General features: G+C 42.5%; 1 protein-coding gene across 4 annotated transcripts in view; it reads right to left on the bottom strand.

Moving 5' to 3' along the window:
• Nucleotides 1–25,676, bottom strand: part of UNK (unk zinc finger) — a 110,599-nt gene that overhangs the window by 14,085 nt on the left and 70,838 nt on the right. For all 4 annotated transcript variants that reach the window (XM_056550629.1, XM_056550630.1, XM_056550631.1 and 1 more), the window contains 7 exons: nucleotides 24,357–24,404; nucleotides 23,139–23,324; nucleotides 22,894–22,959; nucleotides 18,436–18,610; nucleotides 9,992–10,093; nucleotides 9,713–9,901; nucleotides 8,150–8,331 (listed from right to left, as the gene is read on the bottom strand). In XM_056550629.1, the coding sequence (XP_056406604.1) occupies nucleotides 8,150–8,331; nucleotides 9,713–9,901; nucleotides 9,992–10,093; nucleotides 18,436–18,610; nucleotides 22,894–22,959; nucleotides 23,139–23,324; nucleotides 24,357–24,404 (948 nt within the window). The remainder of the gene's footprint in view (nucleotides 1–8,149; nucleotides 8,332–9,712; nucleotides 9,902–9,991; nucleotides 10,094–18,435; nucleotides 18,611–22,893; nucleotides 22,960–23,138; nucleotides 23,325–24,356; nucleotides 24,405–25,676) is intronic.

Here is a 25,676-nt window from a genome sequence, read left to right on the forward strand (position 1 = left end):
GCGAATGTGCTGCTGCCGAGCTCCCGCTCACCCTCTGTCCTTTACACTGATAAATCCCCAACCCTCCCCCCCCCCCCCGACCCATTCTCCCTTTCTGTTCCTGTGACGCTGGTGGTGCGGCTTGCGGCCCCACTCCAGTGCCAGCGGTGGGGCGAGTGCGGCACTTAGGACCGGACTGCGGAGGTGACTGTGCGGCAGGGGTGCTGGGGGGCAGGCGGCCTCTGTGAGGATGCTGAGGTCCCGTGGGGGGTCCCTGCCTCTCTTCCAGTCTCGGACAGGCCCTGGATAATAGTACTTGAGGCCGCCATTGCCGGCCTTCGTGGGCGGTGCCTCGTCTCTGCCCGGTCTCCAGGGAAACCCCCGCTTCTTGAGCTGCTGGGACAGTGGGGCTCTCGTGATGAAGTGTCCAGGCTGCATGCTGGTGGAGGTGACTAACAACTAGCACCCTCTGTGTGTTGGAGCTGAGTACCAGCTATATTCTACTGCTACCTGGCCCTGGGGACTGTAACTTTCTCTGCCACCTTCAGACTTGCTGGGACCTGTGTTGTGCTGACAGTTGTTGCTGCTGCTCTGTTAACCCACACTGTGCTGGGAGTGCTCCGATTACATTTGCTGCTGCTCTCTTAACCCTCTCTTTGCTGGACTGTACTGCAGGTGCTCTGAGAATCTTGCTGCTGCTCTCTTAACCCCCTCTGTGCTGGACTGTGCTGCCTGTGCTGTGAGTGCTCTGAGAATATTGGGAGTCCTTGCACTCTGTACTGTGGAACTTTTTGCTATCTTACTGGGAGAATTGTACTCTGAGGGCCGCGGCTGTACTTCTTGCTTCTGGTGCTTTACTTTGCTCATCCTTGCCCGAGTTGGTGTCTGTGTGCCACGATGGGAGGCTCCAGGGGCAGATCCAAGCGCAACAAGTCGGGAGTTAGAGTGTTTCTTCCACCTTTGGAGGAGGATGCCTCTTCGACGACGGACATTCTGAGGCTAGTGGCTGCTCCCAGCGGGACTCTGAGGCCCAGACTCCTTTATCTTCTAAAGTGGCGCCCAATGCTGCTAAAAAGACAAGTCAGTTTCCAGGTCTGGGGAGCAGTGAGGCGGTGCCTTGCCTATGCAGAGTGGGTCAACGGCCGCCCGACCTTCAGATGAGTCACCCCTGCCTTCTCCTGGCCGAATGCAATTTGATGGGGCTCTCCTGGACCTTCACTTTACAGAGATTCTGTCTACCATAACCTCCTGTCATACCTCTATGATCTCTAAGGTGGATGAGCTGAGGCAGGAATTTGTCATCCTCCGCCATGAGACTCAAAAGCTAAGAGAACGCACCACGGAGGTGGAGAACAGAGTCTCTACGGTTGAGGATACTCTACGTCCTATCGCTCAACAGATTTCTGACCTGTAGCGGCAGTTCCGGGGTATGGTGGACAGAGCTGACGACTTTGAAAATTGACTGAGACGTAACAATGTTCGGCTGGTTGGTGCATAAAATGAGAAGGATGGGGCTGGGGGAGAATGTGTGTAAGTGGGTAAGTAACTGGCTCAGTGATAGGAAACAGAGGGTGGTTATTAATGGTATGTATTCTGATTGGGTGACTGTTACTAGTGGGGTACCACAGGGGTCCATCTTGGGTCCTGTTCTATCATTGACCTTGTAGAGGGGTTGAATAGTAAAGTAGCAGTCTTTGCAGATTATACTAAACTCTGTAATGCGGTAAACACTATATAGGACAATGCACTGAGATGCTATCCTGAGAGCTGTGAGGATCAAGGGAGAGGTGCTCTTTGGTGATAGCAGAGTCTCCTTCTACCCCGACTTCTCTATGGAATTGAGGAAACCGCGCACACAGTTTACAGAAGTCAGGGCCAAACTCCGCTCCAAGGGGTATCGTTATGCATGCTGTACCCGGCCCGGCTGCGGGTGGTGGATGGACGCTCTGCCAAATTCTTCACCTCACCTGCAGAGGCGCTGCAGTGGGAGGAGGCCGCACCTAGAGCGGCTCAGCCGCCGGACTGATGTTCCTGATGGACTGCCGGTTCTTTAGTTAGCTAGCGGCTAGGATGTAAGCGATAGCTGGCCGAGGTTCGTGCTTCCCTCTAGGAATTCACTGGATAGTGGGTCAGGGGGTTCTGTTATTTGTAATGGGGTGGGCAGGAAGCGGTGGTTTGTGGATTGCGTAGGGCTTTTGCACTCGCCGGCTATGTATTTCTAGTTTGGGGTACAGGTCTGCACTGGTTTAGTTAGTGTTAGACAGGGATTGCTTTTCTGGGGAGGTTTTACTGTTCTCATATGTTTTTGCTGTTTGGTTGTGTACGGTCTGTCTTGTCTGTCTGTGTTGTCTGTGGTGTGCGTGGGAGCTCCTCTAGTTGCAAGGTTTTTGTATGCTGGGGTAGGCCTAGTTAGTGCATTTTTCAGGCTTCATGATGGGGTCCTTTAAGATTTTAAGCTGGAATGTCCGTGGCCTCAATTCCAAGTTTAAGAGGGTGCTGTGCTTAGACTTTGTCAAGAGACATTCCCCACATATAGTTTGTCTGCAGGAAACTCACCTCACGGGTCAAAAGGTTCTGGCCCTGAAGAGGGCGTGGGTTGCGAAGGGTTACCACTCTTCTTATTCGTCTCTGGCTAGAGGGGTTTCCGTCCTTGTCTCTAAGTCCCTCCCTTTACAGATCTCTCAGGTTTCCTGTGACCACTTTGGTAGGTATGTGATCTTGCATGGTGCGTTGTCCTCCTTTTGTTTTACTCTAGTCTCATTGTATGTGCCTCCTCCCTTTCATGTGACCCTCTTAGAATCGATTGTGGATAAGCTGATTTCCTTCCCTACTGACCTTGTTCTTTTTATAGGAGACTTCAATGCTGTTCCTGACCCCTGGCTCGATCGTACCAGTGCTGCAGACCCCGGGTTCCTCAGCATTAGCTTCTTGGCGTCTGGGGTTGGGCCTTACTGACCTTTGGAGATGGAAATACCCGGATGACTCCTTCTCTTACTACTCCTCGGTGCATAGAACCTTCTCCCGAATCAATTTTGCCTTTGCTTCGGCTGACCTACTGCCGGCGGTGAATGAGGTGTGCTATACTAGTAGAGGGATCTCAGATCATTCCGCCTTAATAGTTACCTTGTCCCTAGGTCCTAGGCCTTTGTCTCGTTTGTGGAGAATGCACCTTGGGTGGCTTCAGGCGGACGAAATCTCTTCGAAATTCTGCCTTGGAGACTGCTCACTCAGACTATTAGGCCCATATTGCCTCCCAACCGGATGTCCTCATCCAGTGGGACGCTTATAAAGCCGCGGTTAGGGGAGCATTTATGGTAGGGGTTGCAGGCAGGAGGGCACTATTGGGGGCCCGGGAGCGGGCACTGCAGTCAGAAATAGGGGTTCTTGAGGCAGCGGTGGTGTAGGACCCTACTCTGGAGGCTGGGCTAGGGTTCAGAGGTCGCTTCTAATTGTCCAGAAAGATAGGGTTCACTTGAAACTGGCTGCGAGGGAGTCAGCTGTATTTGAATTTGGAGATAAAAATGGTAAACTTCTGGCCTACCTGTCTCGGGAAAGCCGCCCTGTGGCTTCCATACTCTTTGTACGTGCTTGGGATAGGTCCCTTAGGTCTGACCCATCAGTCATTAATGAGGTATTTCTTTCCTTCTATAGCTCCTTGTATTCCTCCTCCTCTGGGGTGACCCCTGAGATGATACTGTCCTTTCTGAGAAGTTTCCCCCCTTGTCCCGCTGACCTCGCTCCAGTCCTCCGGACTGGAAGACCCACTTACAGCTGAAGTGGTCTCCAGGGTTATTAAAGACTTGCCCTCTGGGAAGACTCCGGGACTTGATGGCTTGGTGGGGGACTGGTATAGGCTGAATGAGGAGAAACTGATCCCCATCCTCCTTAATTTGTATACGGTGGCCTTTGAGTCTGGGGCCTTGCCTGATTCTATGAGGGAGGCTCTGATTGTGGTGCTGCCTTAACCAGGGAAGGATCCGACCTTGCCTGACTCTTATCGCCCTATTTCCCTCCTCAATGTGGATATAAAAATTTTAGCAAAGGTTCTGGCAAACAGACTTCGGGGGGGGGGGGGGGGGGGTCATTTCCTCTATAGTTCACTCTGACCAAACTGGGTTCATGCCGGGGAGGGCGACTGATGTAAATGTAAAATGACTTCAGCTCAATATCTCCGCAGCGGAGGAGAGTGTCTCCCCTGGTTACATGGTTAACTGGATCAAAAGCCTTCTAGATATCAAGGCTGAGTGGCACTACATTTGGTGCCTGATGCGAATCTTCCCCTTCAGACCTGTTTTCCGGAAATGGGTTCAACTGCTGTATGATTCCCCCAGGGCACGAGTATGTACAAATTTGGAGATTTCCGAGTCGTTCCCCTCGGGTAGGGGCACTAGGCAGGGGTGCCCCCTGTCACCCTTTTTGTTTGCTTTAGCTGTAGAGCCCCTGGCGGCGGCAGCTCACTCCTCTGCCACGATTAAGGGGGTCACTAGAGGTTCCCTGACTGAGAAGATATCTCTATATGCAGATGACACTGGGGACTCACTGAGCGCTCTGTCCTGCCTGTTGGAGAGATTTGGGGGGGAAGTCTCGGATCTGCAGGTTAATTGGGCTAAATTGTCTCTAATGTCCTTGTCCCGTACAGGGGTTTTGCCCTCTGTACTTCCTAACGGGTTACAGGCAACGACCCCCTTAGCAATTCTGAGTTTCTGGCGCTTAATTTGGATCCCCTCCTCAACATTACACTTGCTCGCTTACATTATTCCTTGCCTCTGTCCTTGGCTGGTAGGGTTAATATATTTAAAATTATCTTTCTCCCCAAGTTTCTCTACCTGTTTCACTTATCCCCTAATATCCCTCCCAAGGGTTTTTTTTTTTGTTAAACTTAACCGGGCTCTGAGAAAATTCTACTGCCAGAATAAACCTCCGAGGTTGGGACAGGCTCTGCTCCAGGCGCCTAAGCAGCAGGGGGGACTAGCCGCTCCTGATATGCACAATTACTTTTTAGCCTCACAGCTGGTGTACGCATCCTGGTGGATCGACCTGGACCTTTCTAATGCTTGTACGACTTCGGCAGGGGCTCTCTTGGGTTCTTATGCGGCGCTGACTAATACGTTGTACAGGTATGTTCCCTCTCTATCTTTACCGGCCCCTATTAAGACGGTGGCTGCGGTCTGGCCAGTGGTTACCGGGTGCTTTCCTCAACCGGTTGTCTCTCCAAGGGCACCCCTGTGGGGCAATCCCCATTTGGAACACCTACATGGGTTGGAGGCAGCTGGATTTTGGAGCTCCAGAGTCAAGTTTGCCATGCACTTGTTTGGAGATTACTGTATATTTCCTTCCTTTGCTGAGGTTAAAGAAAGTTTTAATGTCCCTCAGGTATCTTCAGTTGAGACATGCGGTCTCTGCGCAGTTTGGCTCTAGAGATGAGCGAACTTACAGTAAATTCGATTCGTCACGAACTTCTCGGCTCGGCAGTTGATGACTTATCCTGCATAAATTAGTTCAGCTTTCAGGTGCTCCCGTGGGCTGGAAAAGGTGGATACAGTCCTAGGAGACTCTTTCCTAGGACTGTATCCACCTTTTCCAGCCCACCGGAGCACCTGAAAGCTGAACTAATTTATGCAGGATAAGTCATCAACTGCCGAGCCGAGAAGTTCGTGACAAATCGAATTTACTGTAAGTTCGCTCATCTCTATTTGGCTCCCTGGAGGTTACCCCTGTTTTTAATTATCTGGAGCTGCTCCTGGGGAACGCCGACCTGGCAAAGCCACTTACACAGAGTTATTCTTTATTGCAATCAGTGGGTCCTGATCGGTTTGCTGTGGCACAGGTGAAGTAGGTTGAGGATATTCCTACTCTGTCTGAGGATATGTGGAGGGAGGTTGTCAAAACATATTATCCTACGGTAGTTAGCACCCGGGATATGCTTATTCAATCCAGGTTTATCCTTTGTTTGTACTATACCCCTGTTAGACTGCATCGGATGGGGGTCTCGGGGTCGGAGATCTGTTTTAGATGTGGGAGAGAAAGAGGGACCTTTCTACATGCGGCTTGGAATTGCTCCTATGTTGCGCCCTTCCGGAGGAAGGAGATGACTTTGTCGGATCACTTAGAATTCCCCTTTGTTTTAACGGCAGAGGTGTGTCTGCTGGGGGTTGTCAATGGGTTGGAGAGGGGCTCTTATAGACATATTTTGGTCCGATTCCTCTTGTTTTGTTTTCTGCGCGCAAAGTTGTAGTGATGGCCTGGAAGGATGTGTCCTCACCGCCTCTGGCTCGGTGTATAGCTCTAGTTAATAAATATGTCCCCTTATATCACGCTCTTTATGTCAGTAGGAAATGTCTGAAAAAATCTGACAGAGTTTGGGTTCCATGGTTGTTGCTGGATGTCTCTATGGATCCTCCGATTCGGGGTGCCTCTCCGACTTAAACTGGCTATATGGGTGCTGAGGAGCTCGTAAGGTATGTCTGGTTGTGTGTTTGAATGGATTTGTCTGTGGTGTTGTTCTCGTGTGGTGTTCTTATGTGTGGGATCCCCTTCCTCGCTTGGGTTGGGGGGGGAGGGGGAGGGTTTATGAGAACTGTTCTAATATGTCTGTTCTTCCTTCAGTTAATTGAAAATCAATAAAAATATGTTTATAAAAAAAAAAAAAGAAAAAAAAGAAAAAAAGAAAATCTGTACCATATACCCTATCTGGATCTATATACCCTATCTACATTTGCACACCGTACATTTCTTTTGTGGCATATTAGCCCTCTTGTTCCTCACACTGGTGTATTTCATATTTTAGTATAGTATCAATAAAAGTTATATTTTAAAAGGGTATTGTGTTATAAAATTAAGTTAGCCTCTGAGATTCCGCACCCACACCTTCTATTGGTATATTATTAGTAAAGTTTCGAAAAGTGAACTGCGTAGACAAGTTTTTTTTCTCAATTCTGCCCCACAAATATATATATTCTATATAAAAAATATATTTTTTTGTTTCACCATAGATTTTGTGGTAAAATGAGTGAAGTCATTACAAAGTACAAAACAAGTCCTCATATTGGTCTGTCGGTGAAAAATTTAAAGTATTACAGCTAATAGAAGGCAAGGAGGAAAAGTGCAAAAACAAATGTCCTTAGGCTAAGTTTCCACTTCATGTTTTTTCTGGCAGTTTTTGAGCCAAAGCCAGAAGTGTATTCAAAAAGAATGGGAAATATAAAAGAAAGGGCTTACACTTCTCCTCCACTTTGGCTCAAAAGCTGCAGTGGCAGTTTTCCAAAAACTGCCAGAAAAGATACCAAGTGGAAACTTAGTCTAAAAGGGGTACTCTGGTGAAAAACCATTTATTTTAAATCAAATCGTGCCAGAAAGATATACAGATTTGTTAATTACTTATTTAAAAAAAAAATGCTTAATCCTTCCAGTACTTATCAGCTGGTGTTTACTACAGAGAAAGTTCTTTTCTTTTTGAATTTCATTTGTTTGACCACAGTGCTCTCTGCTGACACCTCTGTCCATGTCAGGAACTGTCCAGAGCAGGATAGGTTTGCTATGGGGATTCTCTCCTGCTCTGGACAGTTCCTGACATGGACAGAGGCGTCAGCAGAGATCACTGTGGACAGATAGAAAAGAAAGCGCCCAAAAAGTCTGATCAATAAAAAAAATGGTACCGCTAAAAACTTCAGATCACGGTGCAAAAAATTAGCCCTCATACTGCCCTGTACGCGGAAGTTATAGGGGTCAGAAGATGACAATTTTAAACACATACATTTTCCTGCAAGTAGTTACGATTTTTTCCAGAAGTACGACAAAATAAACCTATATAAGTAGGGCATCACTTTAATCGTATGGACCTACAGAATAAAAATAAGGTGTCAATTTTACTGAAAAATGGACTGCGTAGAAATGGAAGCCCCCAAATTTTACAAAATGCTATTTTTTCTTCAATTTTGTCGCACAATGATTTTTTTATCCGTTTCGCCGTAGATTTTTGGGTAAAATGACTGAAGTCATTACAAAGTAGAATTGGGGGCGCAAAGAATAAGCCAAGATATGGATTTTTAGGAGCAAAATTGAAAGGGTTATGATTTTTTAAAGGTAAGGAGGAAAAAATGAAAGTGGAAAAACATCCTTAGGGGTTTAAGGGGTTTATGGCAGACAGAGAGCAGCATGCTCCATAGTGTACCTGTTTTGCTTGCTTCCATGAGTCTTCCCATTGCTTGATGGTGTTACTGGCCTCCTCCAGTTCCTGCCGGAGCCTTACTAATTCGGCTCCTCCAGGGCCTGATGGAAACGCTGGGGAGGTTCCTGGGGAATAGCTGCCAGATACAAAGTGTTCCCATATGCTATTATTCATCCCATTCAGGCCTGCATAAAATAGTAAAATGGACAAAGCCACAGTGATTAACAAAGGAGATTCATTGAGATGATAAGACCAACCAGAAGACTCCCAACCACTTCCCCACAACAGTCAATAAAAGTGTTCCAGAAGGCCCAAGACTGTGACAGCTAGGACATTTTTTTACTAAATACTTCTAGTCCCTGGACATGTAGGTTATAGTATTTTCTCTGACAACAGGGAATTACTTTACACACTCCTATATCTGTCCTATCAAGGCAGTATTAACAAGGGGAATGGAAATGCCCAGTTGTCGGTTTATTCATATATATTTAGGGGGTATAACAAAACAATACAGTTCTAAGAAAGGCACTCCAAAAATGTTATTTAATAGTGAACATAGGACTGACATAACTGGAATGACTAAAAAAGCTGACATCTCTTTAGGGTGTGTTCACACAACAGATTTTTTCAAAATCTATTGTAGATTCCACGGCTAAAATCCAGGGAATGCTCTGATTTCTGCTGCATATTTCCTCAAGATTTTGAAGGTTTGTCTTGAAGTCAATTTGTTGACGTTATGGATTCTCAGAAATACTGAATCTATGATGTCAGAATCCGTTCTCATTCAGCCTACAAAAATATTGATAAATAGGAAGATCAAACCTATTGGGCTAAAAAGCTTTCAGTGCACAATTATTCGTCTATGTCTGGTTTTAAAGAGAATCTGTTAGATGGTTTTACATAGTGTAACCAATCTCAGCATCAGGTAGGGGTTAGGGGCAACTTGATAGGTATACTTTTATAGTGCGTGGTAGCTGCTTCAATACCAAGATTGGCACTTAAGGCAGGGAAATAGCTACATAGACTATAATGAAGCCCAACTCCTGCAATCAGTCAGATTGTGCACCAAGCCGCAGAGTACCACATGCTGTCACACACTTCACCAAGGTATATCTAACAATCAGCAGCGAGAGCCTGAATGATCTAAACTTTTGGCATGTCTGTATTAAAAGTTTAATTTAATGACAGCAACACTTGTCCTTATGACAAGTCAAAAGTTTTTATAATGGCATGTACACGTCAAAAGCTTTTATTAGTCAGGGTCTGATTGTTCAGACCCCCAAATGATCGGTAAAACAAGCATGCACGTACATGTTCTGCATGTATGTATGTAAGGATGGTCGCATAGACTTACATTTTAAGTATTACCTGGTCACATGACACAGAGCCAGGAAAGGTAGCTTAGTGTACACTGATTCTACAGACCAGTTTGGGTCTGAACACTTAGTTTGCACTCTACGAAATATATATATATATATTTTTTTAGGTGCACTTTAAGAATGATTGTATTACTCTACTCCTCCAAAAAAGTTCCTGTCACCAACTCACTTTATTGCAGGCACTCACCCAATGAACCATGGGTAGCTGATGTACTAAGAAAGGTATTTTCTGATTGGCTTTGAGGCCCAGTTGTCTGCTGAATGAAATGTGAAGAGATGCTGACAGGGGGTGATGGCGACGTGGAGTGAAATGATGCTGAGCTACCTAAGGAGCCAGGTATATTTACAGGAGCCGAGCTCTGCATTAGACTTCCACCTGTATAAAAAAAAAAAAAAAGGAGCAACATAATATTAATGTGATTGTACTATGTAACAAGACAGCAGATGTGACCAGCTTAGTCATTACCTATCATGATGCCTCCAGGAGCTGCACCCGTGCTGTTATCAAATGACTTTTCTAAAGCAGCAACTCCAAAGTCATTCAAGTCAAGATCATCCAGAGCAGATTCTGAGAAATGGTAAAAAGAAGATATCAAATGTTGTACTAATAGGTGTAATAAATGCTTGTAACCAAAGGATGAGACATCGAGAAAATACAACACTGAGATTATGAAATAACTTATTGGAGCTCTGCAAATAGATGGGATGGGTGGGAAATGCATAAACAAAAGTAAAGGTTTTCTGGAGATTTGCCTAAGTACCAACCATTCTAATGGAAAATGACAGAACATAAGCAGTTACTTCTTCATTTATAGTGGTGACTGGGACCAGCATATTAGCATTGGCCTTCAATAGGCTATCAAGCAGCCTCTGGTCAGGTACGAGGCTTCTAGCAACAGCCACACTCTGACAGATCTTCTGGCGAAGTATGAAAGCTACACTTTGATTGGCTTCCACACAAACCCATATAAAATTTATGTACTCTATTGGACACCATATTATAGTATGTATATTGTGAGAAGGTGAAAGGGGCCAATGTGGACGGTCGGTATGTGTCACCGAGGTGCTTGGCCTCGGTGGAGTAAGAGACGGTAATTTTCCAGTGTCTGCGCTGTAGATTGCAGACTGACACTGCAGTCGTAGTGTAGCTGCAAAGCTAACCCAGGATGGCTCTTACTGGGAATGGCCAAGTGTTGGGTGGGGGCCATTTCCCACAATCCAGGTCGCCTTTTGTTGGCCTTCTAGGCAGCTTGATCCACCAGCTAAGGGGGATTGCGTGTTTGTAGCTTACTCTGTGTGAGTGGTGAGCTGAAGTCCTCCATGCTCTGGCTCTAGTCTGAAAGCTGGTGAGAAAACTGCCTGGAGGCCTGGAAAAGACTATTATTGCCGCACAGTATGGACTCTGGTGTAAACCAACACCTAAGGAACGCAGGTGTACATGTTTTTTCCTTTTACTGCACTAAGACTGTTTTGTTATTGCCTAGTGTGAATAAAACACTGAACTTTGATTTCAAAATCCTGATTCCTTGCCTTTATGACGACTTCACCGCACCTGTCTGCAAGAGCAAGTCATCACAATATGTTAGTTAAAACTAGTTTTTAGAGAAAACTAGTTTTCCCTAGTGAAAACTAGTTTTGACTGAATGCCTTTGTGAAAACTTGCATTTCTCAAGTGAAAACTAGTTTTGACTGAACCTCTTTGTGAAAACAAGAATGGACTGCTCCTTCCTAGTTTAAACCAGTTTTTACTAAACGCCTTCATACAAACTAGAATACTTACTGAACACCTTGGTACAAACTAGAATTTATTGCTAATCATAAACCGAATGTCAACTGAAACTGGTTTAAAGCAGAAAAAACTAAATGCAACGTCACCTGACTCATGGTGGGTTGACCACGCCGCCTCTGCATATCCGTGTACCACTCTGCCAAGCATGCTCATGCAGGTTGACCAGGCTGCCTCCACATAACCACACTAAGCAAGCTAGTGCGGGCCGACCATGTCGCCCTCGCATACCCGTGTACCCCTCTGCTAAGCACCAAAACAAAACTTTTGATATGCTGTACATTTTGGCAAAACAATAGTTTTTCTAATATACTTCTTTTAATAAAATGTGATTTTTTTATTTTATTTAATTTTTTTAAACAGTTTTAGAAAATCGCATCACTAGGGTTCCCCATACCTCCTAGGACACGGACAAGTCCTGCAGCAGCATCAGCTGTATGGCTGATGGACAAAGCTGAAGATGGGACTAACGTTCTGCTGTGCTTGCTACCAGCCTGTCACTTTGCCTGGGGGAGCACGTGGCTGCTATGAGCAAGCGTGCATGAAATTACAGTATCAGTGCTAGGAGCCTCTGAGGATCGCAGCACAAGACCAGGAGTTAATAAACTTTTATGGAGCTTCACTACAAGGGACACCACAATATTTTTCTGCAAATATTTCTACTATGCTACGTTTTTTTTTTCCTTTGTTTTCCGTGGTGGCAAAGTTCGGCACAGGGGGAAAACAGCTGATCAGATGTAGGATGTTACAGAGCAACGGGCAGTGCAGGGCTTTACAAAAGCAGGGGCATCACAAGATTAAAACATTCGGTGCCTGTTCCACAAAGTGGGGAGTGGCCCAAATGTCAGCAGCTGAGTGAGTCCATATATCAGTGTTTCCCAAGCAGGGTGCCTCCAGCTGTTGCAAAACTACAACTCCTAGCATTCTCAAATAGCCGAAGGCTGTCCAGGCATGCTGGGAGTTGTAGTTTTAAAATATCTGCTTGGGAAACACTGCCATACACTCAGCAATTTTGGCCTGTCATGTATGTCATGGAAGGTTTTCCTGACCTGTGACGTGACGTGTGAAGATGGCCAGCCATCTTGCCTCCAGTGCTACCACCACGATCACTGAACCGTGCTGGAGCCGACAGGGGAAAAAGAAAGAAGGGGAGGAGGGTGGTGGAAATTGTTGCCTGCTATGGAGGAACTGCTGCCTCCCATGGGGGAACTGCTGCCAACTATGGAGGAACCCTTAAAAGTAAAAAATTTGAAATCTAGAAAAATAAGAAAAAAAAACACTGCATGTATCAACAAAATTTACTACTAATATAAAGTACAATGTCACAAGAAAACAACCTCAAGCTAGAAATTCAAGTTTTCACAAAGGCATAAATTCTAGTTTGTACGAAGGTGTTCAGTAAGCATTCTAGTTTGTAGGAAGGCGTTCAGTAAATATTCTAGTTTATACAAAGCTGTTTAGTAAAAACTGGTTTCAACAAAGGCATTCAGTCAAAAAACTTGTTTTAACTAGGAAAAAAGCAGTCAATTCTAGTTTTCACTGGGGAAAAGCAGTCAATACTAGCAGTCAATTTTAGTTTTCACAAGGATGTTCAGTCAAAACTAGTTTTCACAAGGGAAAAGCAGTCAATAGTTTTTACAAAGGCATTTAGTCAAAACTAGTTTTCACTAGGGAAAACTAGTTTTAACTAAAAACTAGTTTTAACTGTAACATATATAAATATTTTACATATTTTGCACTGAAGCTCTTCAGTCCTGTCTAGAAATGCATTTACATTCCTGCTCGATGTCTTTAGAACTAGAGCAACTGTCAATTTATTTTCCTCTTACATTAGCTTTTACAGTGGATTGTCCAGACATATCAGGGTGCAAATCATCAGCTTATATACATTTTCAATTGTTATTACACAACAAATTGCCATTCTGATTGGACGATTAACATCAGGAACTCTCTTAGATACGCACATGCGTGCCCAGCTTGTGATTCCGTAGTAGTCTTCTTTTGGTCAGTATTTACCTAACTAAACAGAGCTGTCTTCTCCTGATCAACACAAAGCTAACCAAAAACTGTGGCTTCATGAGGTTCCCTTGCTTAATTCTTACTCAAATACATGGTGGAAGTAACCCACCTAATAGTCTATGACTGTGTTTCCCAAACAGGAATCCTTCAGTTGTTAAAAAATTACAACTCCCAAACATACCCAGACAGCCTTTGACCAGATGAGGCTTCCCATTTGGAAACACTGGTCTAAGAACTTAGAATGTACTGTGCTTGAATTTTAATCTTTTATTATGAACCTATGTGCATTGGGCTGTACCTAGTGGCGACAGCAGGCAGCTGGACTTTTAGCGCTGGTTGACAGAGGATATTTATGTGCAGAAAATCTGCAGTAGATTGAATATTTGTTTAAAAAATAAAAAAAATAAAAATAATTATATATATATATATATATATATATATATATATATATATATATATATATGCCATTCAGAATAAATCCCTGGATCAACATTATATCCCCATAAACCTGTAATATTATGTTTTTTAGGAAAAACATCCAGGCCCCCCTTGAACTTTTTTATTAGGTCAGACATCACAACATCATGTGGCAGAAAGTTCCATAGTCTTACTGCTCTTAAAGTAAAGAATCTCTATCTGGGATGATGGGGAAACCTTCTTTACTCTAGACATCATGGTTACTGGCCTAGGTAATATTCATATATTTGTACATTGTGATCAATTCACCCCTTAAATGGGCATTGTCAGATACTATAACTTTTGATATGTTATAAAGCATGCAAAAAATATGTTTTACAATTGCTTTTATCAGAAAATGTTCTGTATTACATACTGAAAAAGCCAGTCAAAAAAGTGGCCACTAGGGGTCCCCCTGCCTCCTAGGACACATACCAGTCCTGCAGCGTCCAGTGGTCATTGAAATGCCATGGACACCATGAGTGATTGACAGGGCTGCAGGCAGGTCCAGAGCTGCTGTGCTTGCTCCTGGCCCTCTGTGAGTCAGGGAAGAGTGAGGGAGGGGAGGAGGAGTCACCACAGTGAGAAGAAGAAGAGAGGTACACGCCCCATGCCTCTGCATGGACAGAAACCTCACTGAGCAATGATGGCAAGTAAATAAAAAAGGTAATTCGGACAGGATGAGGTACTGAGCAACATAGAACATTTAATTTAAAAATTTTTTTTTAGCCGTGGGTTCTGGCCGCAGGGACCGACCAGCTATGACGTGGTGACCCCGATCAGCTGTACGAACACGAGGAGGGTCCCTACCTGCCTCCTGGCTGTCCGATTGCCGAATGATTGCTCCGTGCCTGAGATCCAGGAAGGAGCAGTCGTGCGATGATAACACTGCTCAATGCTATGCTATGGAATAGCATTGATCAGTGTAAGAGGTCAAAGTATGGGGGCTATAATATTGCAAAAAAAAAAAAAAAAGTTAAAAATAAAGTGTTAATAAATATGATTTAACCCCTTCCCTAATAAAAGTTTGAATCCCCCCCCCCCCCTTTTCCCATTAAAAAAAAAAATCATATGTGGTATCACCGCGTGTGTAAATGTCCGGACTATTAAAATATATATTGTTAAAGGGGTGCTCTGGTGAAAAACTTTTTTTTTTAAATCAACTGGTGCCAGAAAGGACATTTTTCTTTTTGAGTTTCTTTTTGGTCTTGTCCACAGTGCTCTCTGCTGACACCTCTGTCCGCTTCAGCAAAAAAAATTTCCTCTGTAGCATACAGCCGCTAAAATGTATTGGAAGGGTAAAGATTTTTTAATAGAAGTCCTTTACATATCTGTTTAACTTTCTGGCAGCAGTGGATTTAAAAAAATAAAAATAAAAAAGGTTTTCCACCAGAGTACCCATTTTCCACCAGAGTACCTTTTTGGTCACTTTTTATACCATAAAAAAAAAAAATGAATAAAAAAAGCAATCAATCAAAACAAAAAATGGTACCGATAAAAACTTCAGATCACGTCGCAAAAAAATTAGCCCTCATACATCCCCGTATGCAGAAAAATAAATTTATAGGGGTAAGAAAAGGACATTTTTAAACGTATTAATTTTCGTGCATGTAGTTACGATTTTTTCCAGAAGTAAGACAAAATCCAACCTATATAAGTAGAACTAGCTGAGTACCCGGCGTTGCCCGGTTTTTCCTTCCTAATCCTTGTTGGGGAGGAAAATAAACAAAGGAGGAAGCTTTTGACCTCCTATCCCGACCTCCTATCCCGGTCCTCATATCCCGACCCGTAATATGTGTACCAGTTATTGAAATATCTCCAGCTGTACGGAAGTTATGTGGGAACATACATTTCCCATTGATTTGCATGGGACTTTAAACAAAAACTCCGACCCTCACAAATGGGGGTAGTTAAGGGTTAAATTAACTATCCTATATTTTAAGTGGACATAAAAGTAACATGTGACCAAGTATTATCAAAATATCTCAAGCCGTTTGGACGTTAAGCAGTAACATATATTTCCAATTGACTTGTATGGGACTTCAAACATAAACCCCGCCCCTGACAAATGGGGGTGAGTAAGGGTTAAATCACCTATCCTATGTTTGTTGTTGACATATAAGTAACATGTGTGCCAAGTTTCATGTTAATATCTTTAGCCGTTTGGACGTGATGCTGGAACACACACACACACACACACACGTTGAGTTTATATATATATATATATATATATATATATATATATATATATATATATATATATATATATATATATATATATATACACATACATATATATATATATATATATATATATATATATATATATACATACACACACACACACACATATATATATACACATATATATATATATACATATATATACATATATATATACATATATGTATATATATATATATATATATATATATATATATATATATATACATATATATATACATACACACACACACATATACATATAAAAACAACAAGGAAAGCCGCACATCCCAGATAAAGTGCACGGGTGCCGTCAGCGAGTTCCCAGGTCCAGGGGTCCACGTAGATACAAACAGATAAGCAGCAGCAACACCGTTTTAAAGTGCAAGATAGTGTGTTTATTCACACAACGTGAGGCTTGCCTCACGTTGTGTGAATAAAGACACTATCTTGCACTTTAAAACGGTGTTGCTGCTGCTTATCTGTTTGTATCTATCTATCTATCTATCTATCTATCTATCTATATATATATATATATATATATATATATCTCATTTTAATCGTATGGGCCTACAGAATGAAGAGAATGTGTCATTTTTACTGAAAAATGCACAGTGTAGAAATGGAAGCCCCCAAAAGTTACAAAATGGTGTTTTTTTGTTTTTTTATTTTGTTGCACAATGGGTTTTTTTTGTTTCGCCGTAGGGTAAAATGACTGAGGTCATTAAAAAGTAGAATTGGTGGCACAAAAAAAAAAGCCATCACATGATTTTTAATAGGTGAGGAGGAAAAAACAAGAGTGCAAAAACCTTGAGTTGTCAAGGGGTTAATCCCTTTACAAGGTCATTAATAAACATATTGAAAAGAAATGGACTGCACCCTGTGGTTCCCACTTGTAACTGTGACCCAAACAGAGTAAGTTCCGTTGATACCCACCCCTTGCCTCCTATTACTGCTACAGTTGCTAACCCATCTACATACAGTGGTCCCTCAACATACGATGGTAATCCGTTCCAAATGGACCATCGTTTGTTGAAACCATTGTATGTTGAGGGATCCGTGCAATGTAAAGTATAGGGCAGTGGTCTACATCCTGCGGACCTCCAGCTGTTGCAAAACTACAACACCCAGCATGCCTGGACAGCCGGAAGATAGTACGGAAGAAAATAGTTCATGAACAATTTTTCCCGTTACTATCTTCCATCACAAAATAACGCCCATTATCAATAACGGATTCAAACGGCTATTAGAAAATCCCATAGACTATAATGGGATTTTCTAACGGACGTATAGGATTTTGTTACTGCCGTTTTCAGCTGGTTTTCAGAAGAAACTTCATACGGATGTTAAAAAACTGAGAATTGTGTAGTGTGAAAGAAGCCTAACTTTAAAAGGAATATTTATCTAGGTTTCTGTTGCTCTGAGGACTTACATTAATACTTACATTATCCTGGGCTGCCGTTCTCCTGACAGACTGGATAAGGAGTGCTGTGCCACTCCTACTGCACAATAATTGACAGCTGTCTGCCTATACATAATTAGTGGCCAGTAAGTGGAGGGATTGAGTCCTTATGAATATTGAAGACTACTATGTAGTGCTTGATGTCCTCAATATTCATAGAGATGTCCGGAGAATGGCTAAGCTGAACAAGTGATACATTGTTCTGTTCAAGGTCTCTGTCACTAGTTTATGATGCCCTCAGATAGGGCAGCATTGACCTTGTAACAGAGTCTCTTTAATGGGGTGAAGAGTCAGAATAGAAAGGGATGGGGAATGGGGGGGGGAAGCTGTTATCTGGTGTAAGTGCACTTAAGAACAATCGTTCAATCATAGAAATAGCTTCCTGGTACTTTGCATATACTAACATATTATAAAACACATTTATTGCTTTATTATTAGGACAATCCATTACTTAACATTGAAGAGAGAATATGAAAAATGTTTTTCCGCTTTATCATGTGGCTAGCATACTGCAGCAGACCCCATTAAAACAAAGACATCATGTAACATTATTTAGGCAGATTCCTGCTACTATATAGTAATTTGAGAGGACACAATAGCGCAGCAGACTAAACTATTGTGTCCCGTCCAAATAAGATTATACTAGCAAGAAGAGGCCTGAATGGAGTAAATAGGTAACTCAGTTTAGGCCACTGAAATGAATGGGGTCCACTGCAGTATGCTACAGTATACCTCAACCACCCTTTTTTGACAGGATGCTGACATATACCTCTACTGTACTGCAGAAATGCAGTATGAACAGGGCCTAATCATTTCCAAAGCAGAATTTACACATAAAGTGCCCTTTTTTGGGTATTTTGACTGGTGTGTAGTTTCTTGGTATACTAGTCCTTAACAATCTCTCTATATCCATCTAGAAATGCAAACAATTTAAATATTGTTCATAAGGCAAAATAATTCTTACCTATAACTGATTCTACTGTGTCACTGGTTGGGTAGAAAGGAAGAGCATTGGCATTCATACCGGGGGTACCGCTTATAGCTGCTGGGCTGGGAGGTGTAGCAGCCAGGCTGGAAGTAATGCTAGAGGAAATGCTGGAGGTTAATGGGCTTCCCATGGGCAGGATTCCTAGGGCATCCTAGAGCATAAACAAAAGAAATGCAAATACAGGAATAGAAGCATTTCAAGAGTTAAAAAACAATGGATAAAAACATGGCCAAGCATACCAGGCCAGCCACTTAATATCATCAGTGAAATTAGTCTGATAGGGTCATAATCTCAGCGCTTATTTTACTCTGCTGTGACATAGCAAATGGCACCCAGTAACCACAGGATCACTGATCGCATCCCTGGAATTTGTACAGGAAAGTTGTAAACATATCACTGAGAAAAGAATACTTAAAAAAGGAGATATCCAGGATTAAAAACTCTCCTCTATCCTAAAGATAGGGGATAAGATTCAGATTGCAGGGGTCAGACCGCTGGTACCCTCTGCGATCTCCCATACGCGGCCCCGGATCTCCGGCCAGAGGGCGCGTGTCGACCACTGAACGAAGTGGCGGCCTACACGCCCCCTCAATACAGCACTATGGCAGAGCCAGAGATTGCCAAAGGCAGCGGGGCATTGAGGGGGCATGTCAGCCGCCGCTTTGTTTGGTGGTCGACGCGCCCCCTTCCCGCAGGCTGCCGGGGCCATGTACAGGAGATCGCGGGGGGGGGGGGCAGCAGTCGGATCCCATATCCCATATCCTTAGGATAGGGGATACGTTTTTCCATCCTAGATATCACCTTTAAGAATGACTTCTGCCTTACTCAATGGCTGACATAAATAAATATTCGTGGACAGTGGTTTCTTAAGTTACAATAGTTATTGGTTCCAGGATGAAAGTTATCTATGGAAATCTATGGAAAACTAGTAATCAGTTCTAAAGCCTCCAAAATAAGAAAACCTAAAAGATTAAGAAAAATAGGCAAATAACTAATACAGTGGTCCCTCAACATACGATGGTAATCCGTTCCAAACGGACCATCGTTTGTTGAAACCATCATATGTTGAGGGATCCGTGCAATGTAAAGTACAGGACAGTGGTCTACAACCTGCGGACCTCCAGATGTTGCAAAACTACAACGCCCAGCATGCCCGGACAGCCGAAGTCTGTTCCATGATGGGAGTAGTAGTAATCCTGGCTGTGGAGTATGTAGGCAGAGGTGTTAAAACGGCCGTACATGAGGGATAACGGGTCTTAACGGATGAATGTTTATTCAGCCGTTAGCACCCGTTATTTCATCCGTTATTATACATCCGTTTTTACACAGAAAACAGATGTTTAATAACAGATGAATGCTCATAATGTGAAAGGAGCCTAAGACTGGTGTGTCAAACACTGGTCTTTAGTAAAATCCCTATTTTGTTTTATTTTGCACCCCTTAATGAACCTGCAGACCCTTCGCAACACATAGAATCCTACGATTGCTCCGAGGTAGCATGGATTTCCTCTGTAGTTTACACTATAATCCGAGGCCTGTCCACTTTTTATACAAAACCTGCCCCCACACACTTTTTTTTTTTAAAAGAAAGCAAGGCATTTTAATGCAACCGACCACTGCACAAAAATTTGCTAAACTTTTTAATGCCAAAAGTTGACCTACAATGTTTAAAAAGTCTCCCCGATGTATGTTGTTAAAAATGTTGTAATCTGAGAGGTTACTGTATTCAGGCAGAATACAAAATACAGAAAACTCTGATATTTATATATCCTATTAGGCACCCCAGGATACGCAAAGCTTGTGTACAATTTAAAGGCCCGTAACACAGTCTGACAGCTGCATGATAAGCCGATCTCATTGATCCGCACTCTTAATGGGCCGTTACAAAGATCAAATAATTGCAGGCCTTGCAGCAGGAACAATGGCCCACATTTATCATAGTCTTTAGACTGTTTTTTCTGTCTAAAAAAAAAGGGGCAAAAAAGGAGCAAGCAGGGGTTTTGCGCCTTTTTTTGCCCCTTTTGGTTTACATATTTCTGCTGATTTTGAGTTGCAATCCACTGATTTTGGCAATAGACATGATATGGAAGGTTTAATCAACTGCGCCTTTTTGTGAAAAGGAGCAAAAAAGGCGCAAAGCCACTGAAAAGTCTCTAAAACGACATCAGCCCAGACATGGTGTAGCTTTTTGGTGTATGTGAAGAGTGAAATTTCAGAAAATGTGACCTGTACAAAATCTATCATATGCTCTTTGACCATTTAATAAATTTGGTGCTCCTACACATTATCAGCACACAAAAAAAAAAGGTGTAGAGAAATGCTTCACTTACACTACAATGATAAATGTGGGCCAATGGGCTGATTGCTCATGCAGCCCTTTAATCTCATCTTTGTTGGCCACACATGTCCCATTTACACAGGGCTATGTACTCCCAATAACAATGAAATTAGAAGACCGCACAAAAGATCTGCCAATGAAAAAAGGACCTTTAAAAAAGGGAACTGGTCACTGGTTTCATGTTGCCCAAACTGTGGGCAGCATGACACTTGGGGATTTCAGAGAAACCATAGTTTAAAAAAGCCACGAGGACCTGAGTAACTAGCTATTCGGGCGGTTCCTGGCAGTTGATCTCTGCTTTGCACTCGGGGTGTTGCAGAAGAACCAGTATGTTGGGATTGTGCTCCCTAATTTATGACACCCGCAGTTTGGGCAGCAAAGAACAAGTGATAATTTCCTGTTAAAATGGAACCTATGTCCTGATTACAGAGAGATCCAAATTTTTTTATTTTTTTTTCTAATTTGTTTCTATTTTTCTAATTAAAATTTTAGCACATTATTATAGGGGCAGACATCTTGTCTGAGCTGTTTTTAACAGTATTTAGTGACCTGCTTTACAGTAGGCTCAATGGATGTATACACAATGGGGGATATTTATCAAAACCTGTCCAGAGGAAAAGTTGCCCATAGCAACTTAGTTTTAAGCCGAGTGGACAGAATGAATACTGTTAAGATTTCATTTTTATTGTTTTATTTATTTATTAATAAAAAAGAATCCAGCCTGACACACAATACCGTATATGCAGAGGAACTCCGTATACATCTATACACAAGAAACATTTTCTGGGCTTCTCATCTCTACAAAACTTTCTCTGGATTTTGAGTTTTAACCCTGGTTACCCAGTTCCATCTACGTACTCATCTGTTACAGCAGCAGTAAGAGTATGGAGTAAATTGGAGTGTACTAAGATTTTGTGCCCATTGCAGATATCAGATATTCCTCTTACTGCAATAAGGGACCACGTAACTGATTTGGATCTTACCTTATGGATAAAATTGGGTATAACCAATATCTCCCGATTGATCGATTCCTCTGGTCTACTTTCATTCTCTTCTATAGCAGCTACATACTCACTTCCTCATAAGGAATTCTACAAATATTTAAGAATACTCCACTTTGAGCCATCAGTAAGTATTGCCTCCTGTCACAAGAAGCCTTCACTCCAGACACCTGCCAGAAGCTCCGTTCTCCATCCTCCCTGCAATGATAGATTTTCCTGGTGCAGAGAGGATGGCCAAGGTCTGTGAATTGCTCCTTCTTCCCTGCAGAGAGGCTCTGGCTCATAGGTTAACCCTTCCGGTGCTTTCCCCTCTCTCTTTCATCAGGGCTGTCTCTTTTCCCCGTTAACTCTTCACAATGCTGTTCCCACATCCTCCCAACCTCCTGTTGGAGGGGGTTATCTGGCGGATAAACCTCTATTCACCTCTAGCGCTCCCGCTGTGTCTCCAGTGTCCTGCCCTGATCCTCTTCCTGAGCTGCAGCATGATGCTTGGGGCAGGAGTGACATCGGGGCCCAGAGTATCATACTTTTCAGCAAATCACTGGTCGCAGGCTAGTGATTGGCTGAGCGGCAGTATAACACACTGGGACCCAACCTCCTGCTGCAACTCAGAAAAAGGATCGCATCTGGGGACCGAAGCAGGACACTGGAGGCACTGCAGGAGTGCTAGGTAAGTAAGGTTTTTTTTTTTGCTTAACTGTGGAATGGCCATTATTATATATAAAAAAATTAATAAAAAAAATAAAGGAAAAAGAAAAACTTCCTCCGGATAACCCCTTTAACTGTTTCCTGATTCCCCAATTCTATTTTTTTATTTTAATCCGCTAAATTGAACAAATAATCGGCCAACTAAACAATTATAACTATAATTATTAGTTGCAGCCCTAAAACTGTACAAGTCTCCTAGAAAAACAAACTTCTCTAAGTAAATAAATATAAATTATATATCCTCTAATGAGACATTTAAAATCATCCTCATTTTCCATATAGACTGCATTTAGAAAAGGGTAGTCCGAAGAGCACAAACCCTGTAACAGGAAAAAGCCAGTTATATACATATCGCAATACAAATGCAATATAGGACATCTGCCTCACCTGTTTTGATTGCAAAAGAGGTTGTTCTTGGCTTCTGTGTTCAATTGAGTGTTGTTTTAACTTTGCCTTCATAAAACAGAGAGAGAATGTGAAAGCTCTGAGCAATCCTATTCACAGCTGCTGATCTACACAGTTCTGGAAACAGCCGGGTACATAAAACATCACTGTGCTTATTCAGTGTACACAAAGGAGCCAGCACACAGAAGATAGACTACATCAGGGCCAAAGATGACTGGGCTACTGACCTGGCTTTTTAAGCTTTTGAGATAATCCGTTCCTGCTGAGTCTTCTCTCTCGCACCCGGGAGCTTTTTTATAGCTGCCTGATAGGTCACCATGAAAACCAAGGTTATCTAAACTATGGGGTTTTCCTAAAGATCCAGGAGGAGATCCACAAGGGTTAGTTGGACTTCCTAAACTGGCACATAGCATCTAAAAAGGAGAAATGTTCAAAGCTTAAGTTAGACATTGCAGGAAAGGTTTATACAATGCACCTGAAGAGCAGATATAAACTTTATTTCTGCTTTTCGAACAGATGTAAAAACATTCTCTGATGTTTTGCACCCATATCTCCTATACAGAACTATAAGCATCCATAGTTACAAATAGAGTAAAACCAGTGTAGTCTGATCCTGTAGTCCTATTACCTATGCCATGAAGTGGCAAATGACATGCATAGGGCCCACGTACTGTGGCGCACTCAGAAAAGACAACAGTCTGCTTTTTCCTATACAATAAAAAAAAATAAAAAATTTAACTGGCGCTTGCTAAATGGATACTTATTTGCCATTTGTTGGGCCAATAGGGACTTAGGGATACATTTTATGTATGATCCGGTAGCTTATCGAGTGCATATACTGAACATACACTGTAGACGCAGTGTGAAGAAATGCAAAATCAGCCAAAGCGGAACTCCAGGCACATTTTCATCATTTATTAGTGTTCCTGATATTTAAAAAAAAAAAAAAAAACCTTCTGATGTGTCACAGGGACATGAGAAAAGTTTTCATTAGTCCAGGTGTGGGTGTTCAGACCCCACCGATCGCTAGAACGATCCAGGAGAAGAGTGCATCCAAGCGCTTCTCTCCCTGCGCGCTGCACTCCACTACAGGAGATTGATGCTATAGAAAGTCTATTGAGTCGGTCTTTCGCAGCACTTATCCTGGTTGCTCTAGCAATTGGTCCCTACTTAAACACTGCCGCTGCAACATGTCAGAAGTTTTTTCAAATGACAGGTGCACTTTAAAATAATGGTACTGCAACTATACTGTAACATACAGAGCACCTGCAAAACGTACAGGTTAGGGACCAGACTGAAAGAATGAATGGACCTGGTATGATAGGCAGCCCAAGCTGTGCCAGTTTAAAAAAATATGAAAATTTGCTTTGAGTTTCCCTAGATGTTGCCTGTAATCACTTCAAGGTAAAGAAAAATAAAAAAAATAAAAAATAATGAATTCTTACAGTTGCGGATGTTGGACTGGTGGGGAGATGGCTCATTTTGCCCCATACCTATAAAAACAAAAAAGGTAATTGTAAGGCTTAGCACATAGCATGTATTTTTCTGAAAATGAAAATCATATAGCAGGATAGGGCATGTTGACCCATGAGGTAGAAGTGAATTCACATGACAGTTTTCTCTGATCCATCGTCTTACAGTTCTTAAGGTGGCTATACACTTTCATTAATTGCTGTTTCCTCTATAGGGAGGGGTAAGCTGCAGCTCTGGTGCTGGCTTCTCCAACACGCCCGACCTTTCTCTTCTCAGACATTAAAGGGGTACTCCGGTGAAAAACTAACTGGTGCCAGAAAGTTAAACAGATTTGTAAATTTCTTCTATTAAAAAATCTTAATCCTTCCTGTACTTATTAGCTGCTGAATACTACAGCAGAAATGCTTTTCTTTTTGAAACACAGAGCTGTCTGCTGACATCATGAGTACAGTGCTCTCTGCTGACATCTCTGTCAATTTTAGGAACTGTCCAGAACAGCATATATGTTTGCTATGGGGATTTCCTTTTACTCTGGACAGTTCCTAAAATGGACAGAGATGTCAGCAGAGAGCACTGTGCTCATGATGTCAGCAGAGAGCTCTGTGTTTCAAACGGAAAAGAATTTCCACTATAGTATTCAGCAGCTAATAAGTACAGGAAGGATTAAGATTTTTTTATAGAAGTACTTTACAAATCTGTTTAACTTTCTGGCACAAGTTGATTTAAAAAAAAAAAAAAAAAAAAGTTTTTCACCAAAGTATCCCTTTAATTGAGATGTTGCAATACAACTTCAACAGAAGCCATCAAAGTGCAGCCAATTTTAGTCTAGGCTGTATGAGCACCTTTACAATATTTTTCTTCTAGAAGTAGGTTGGTGACTTTATATAGATTCAGTATAATGAGAATTATGAGAGAAATCTCTGTACTACCCCCTGATATATTTATACATAGTTATTTGGTCTCCCCTCAGATGTCTTTTTTCTAAACTAAATAACCCCAATTCTGATAATCTTTCTGGGTACTGTAGTCCTCCCATTTGCCGTATTACTCTGGTTGCCCTTCTTTGAACCCTCTCCAGCTCCCCTCTATCTTTCTTGTACACTAGTGCCCAGTACTGTACACAGTATTCTATGTGTGGTCTGACTAGTGATTTGTACAGCGGTAGAATTATTTCCTTGTCGTGGGCATCTATGCCCCTATTGATGCACCCCATGATTTTATTTGCCTTGGCTGTAGCTGCCCGACACTGGTCACTACAGCTAAATTTACTGTAAATTAAAATTCTTCAGTCC

Source organism: Hyla sarda, chromosome 13, assembly GCF_029499605.1.
Source record: "Hyla sarda isolate aHylSar1 chromosome 13, aHylSar1.hap1, whole genome shotgun sequence".
Lineage (NCBI taxonomy): Eukaryota > Metazoa > Chordata > Amphibia > Anura > Hylidae > Hyla > Hyla sarda.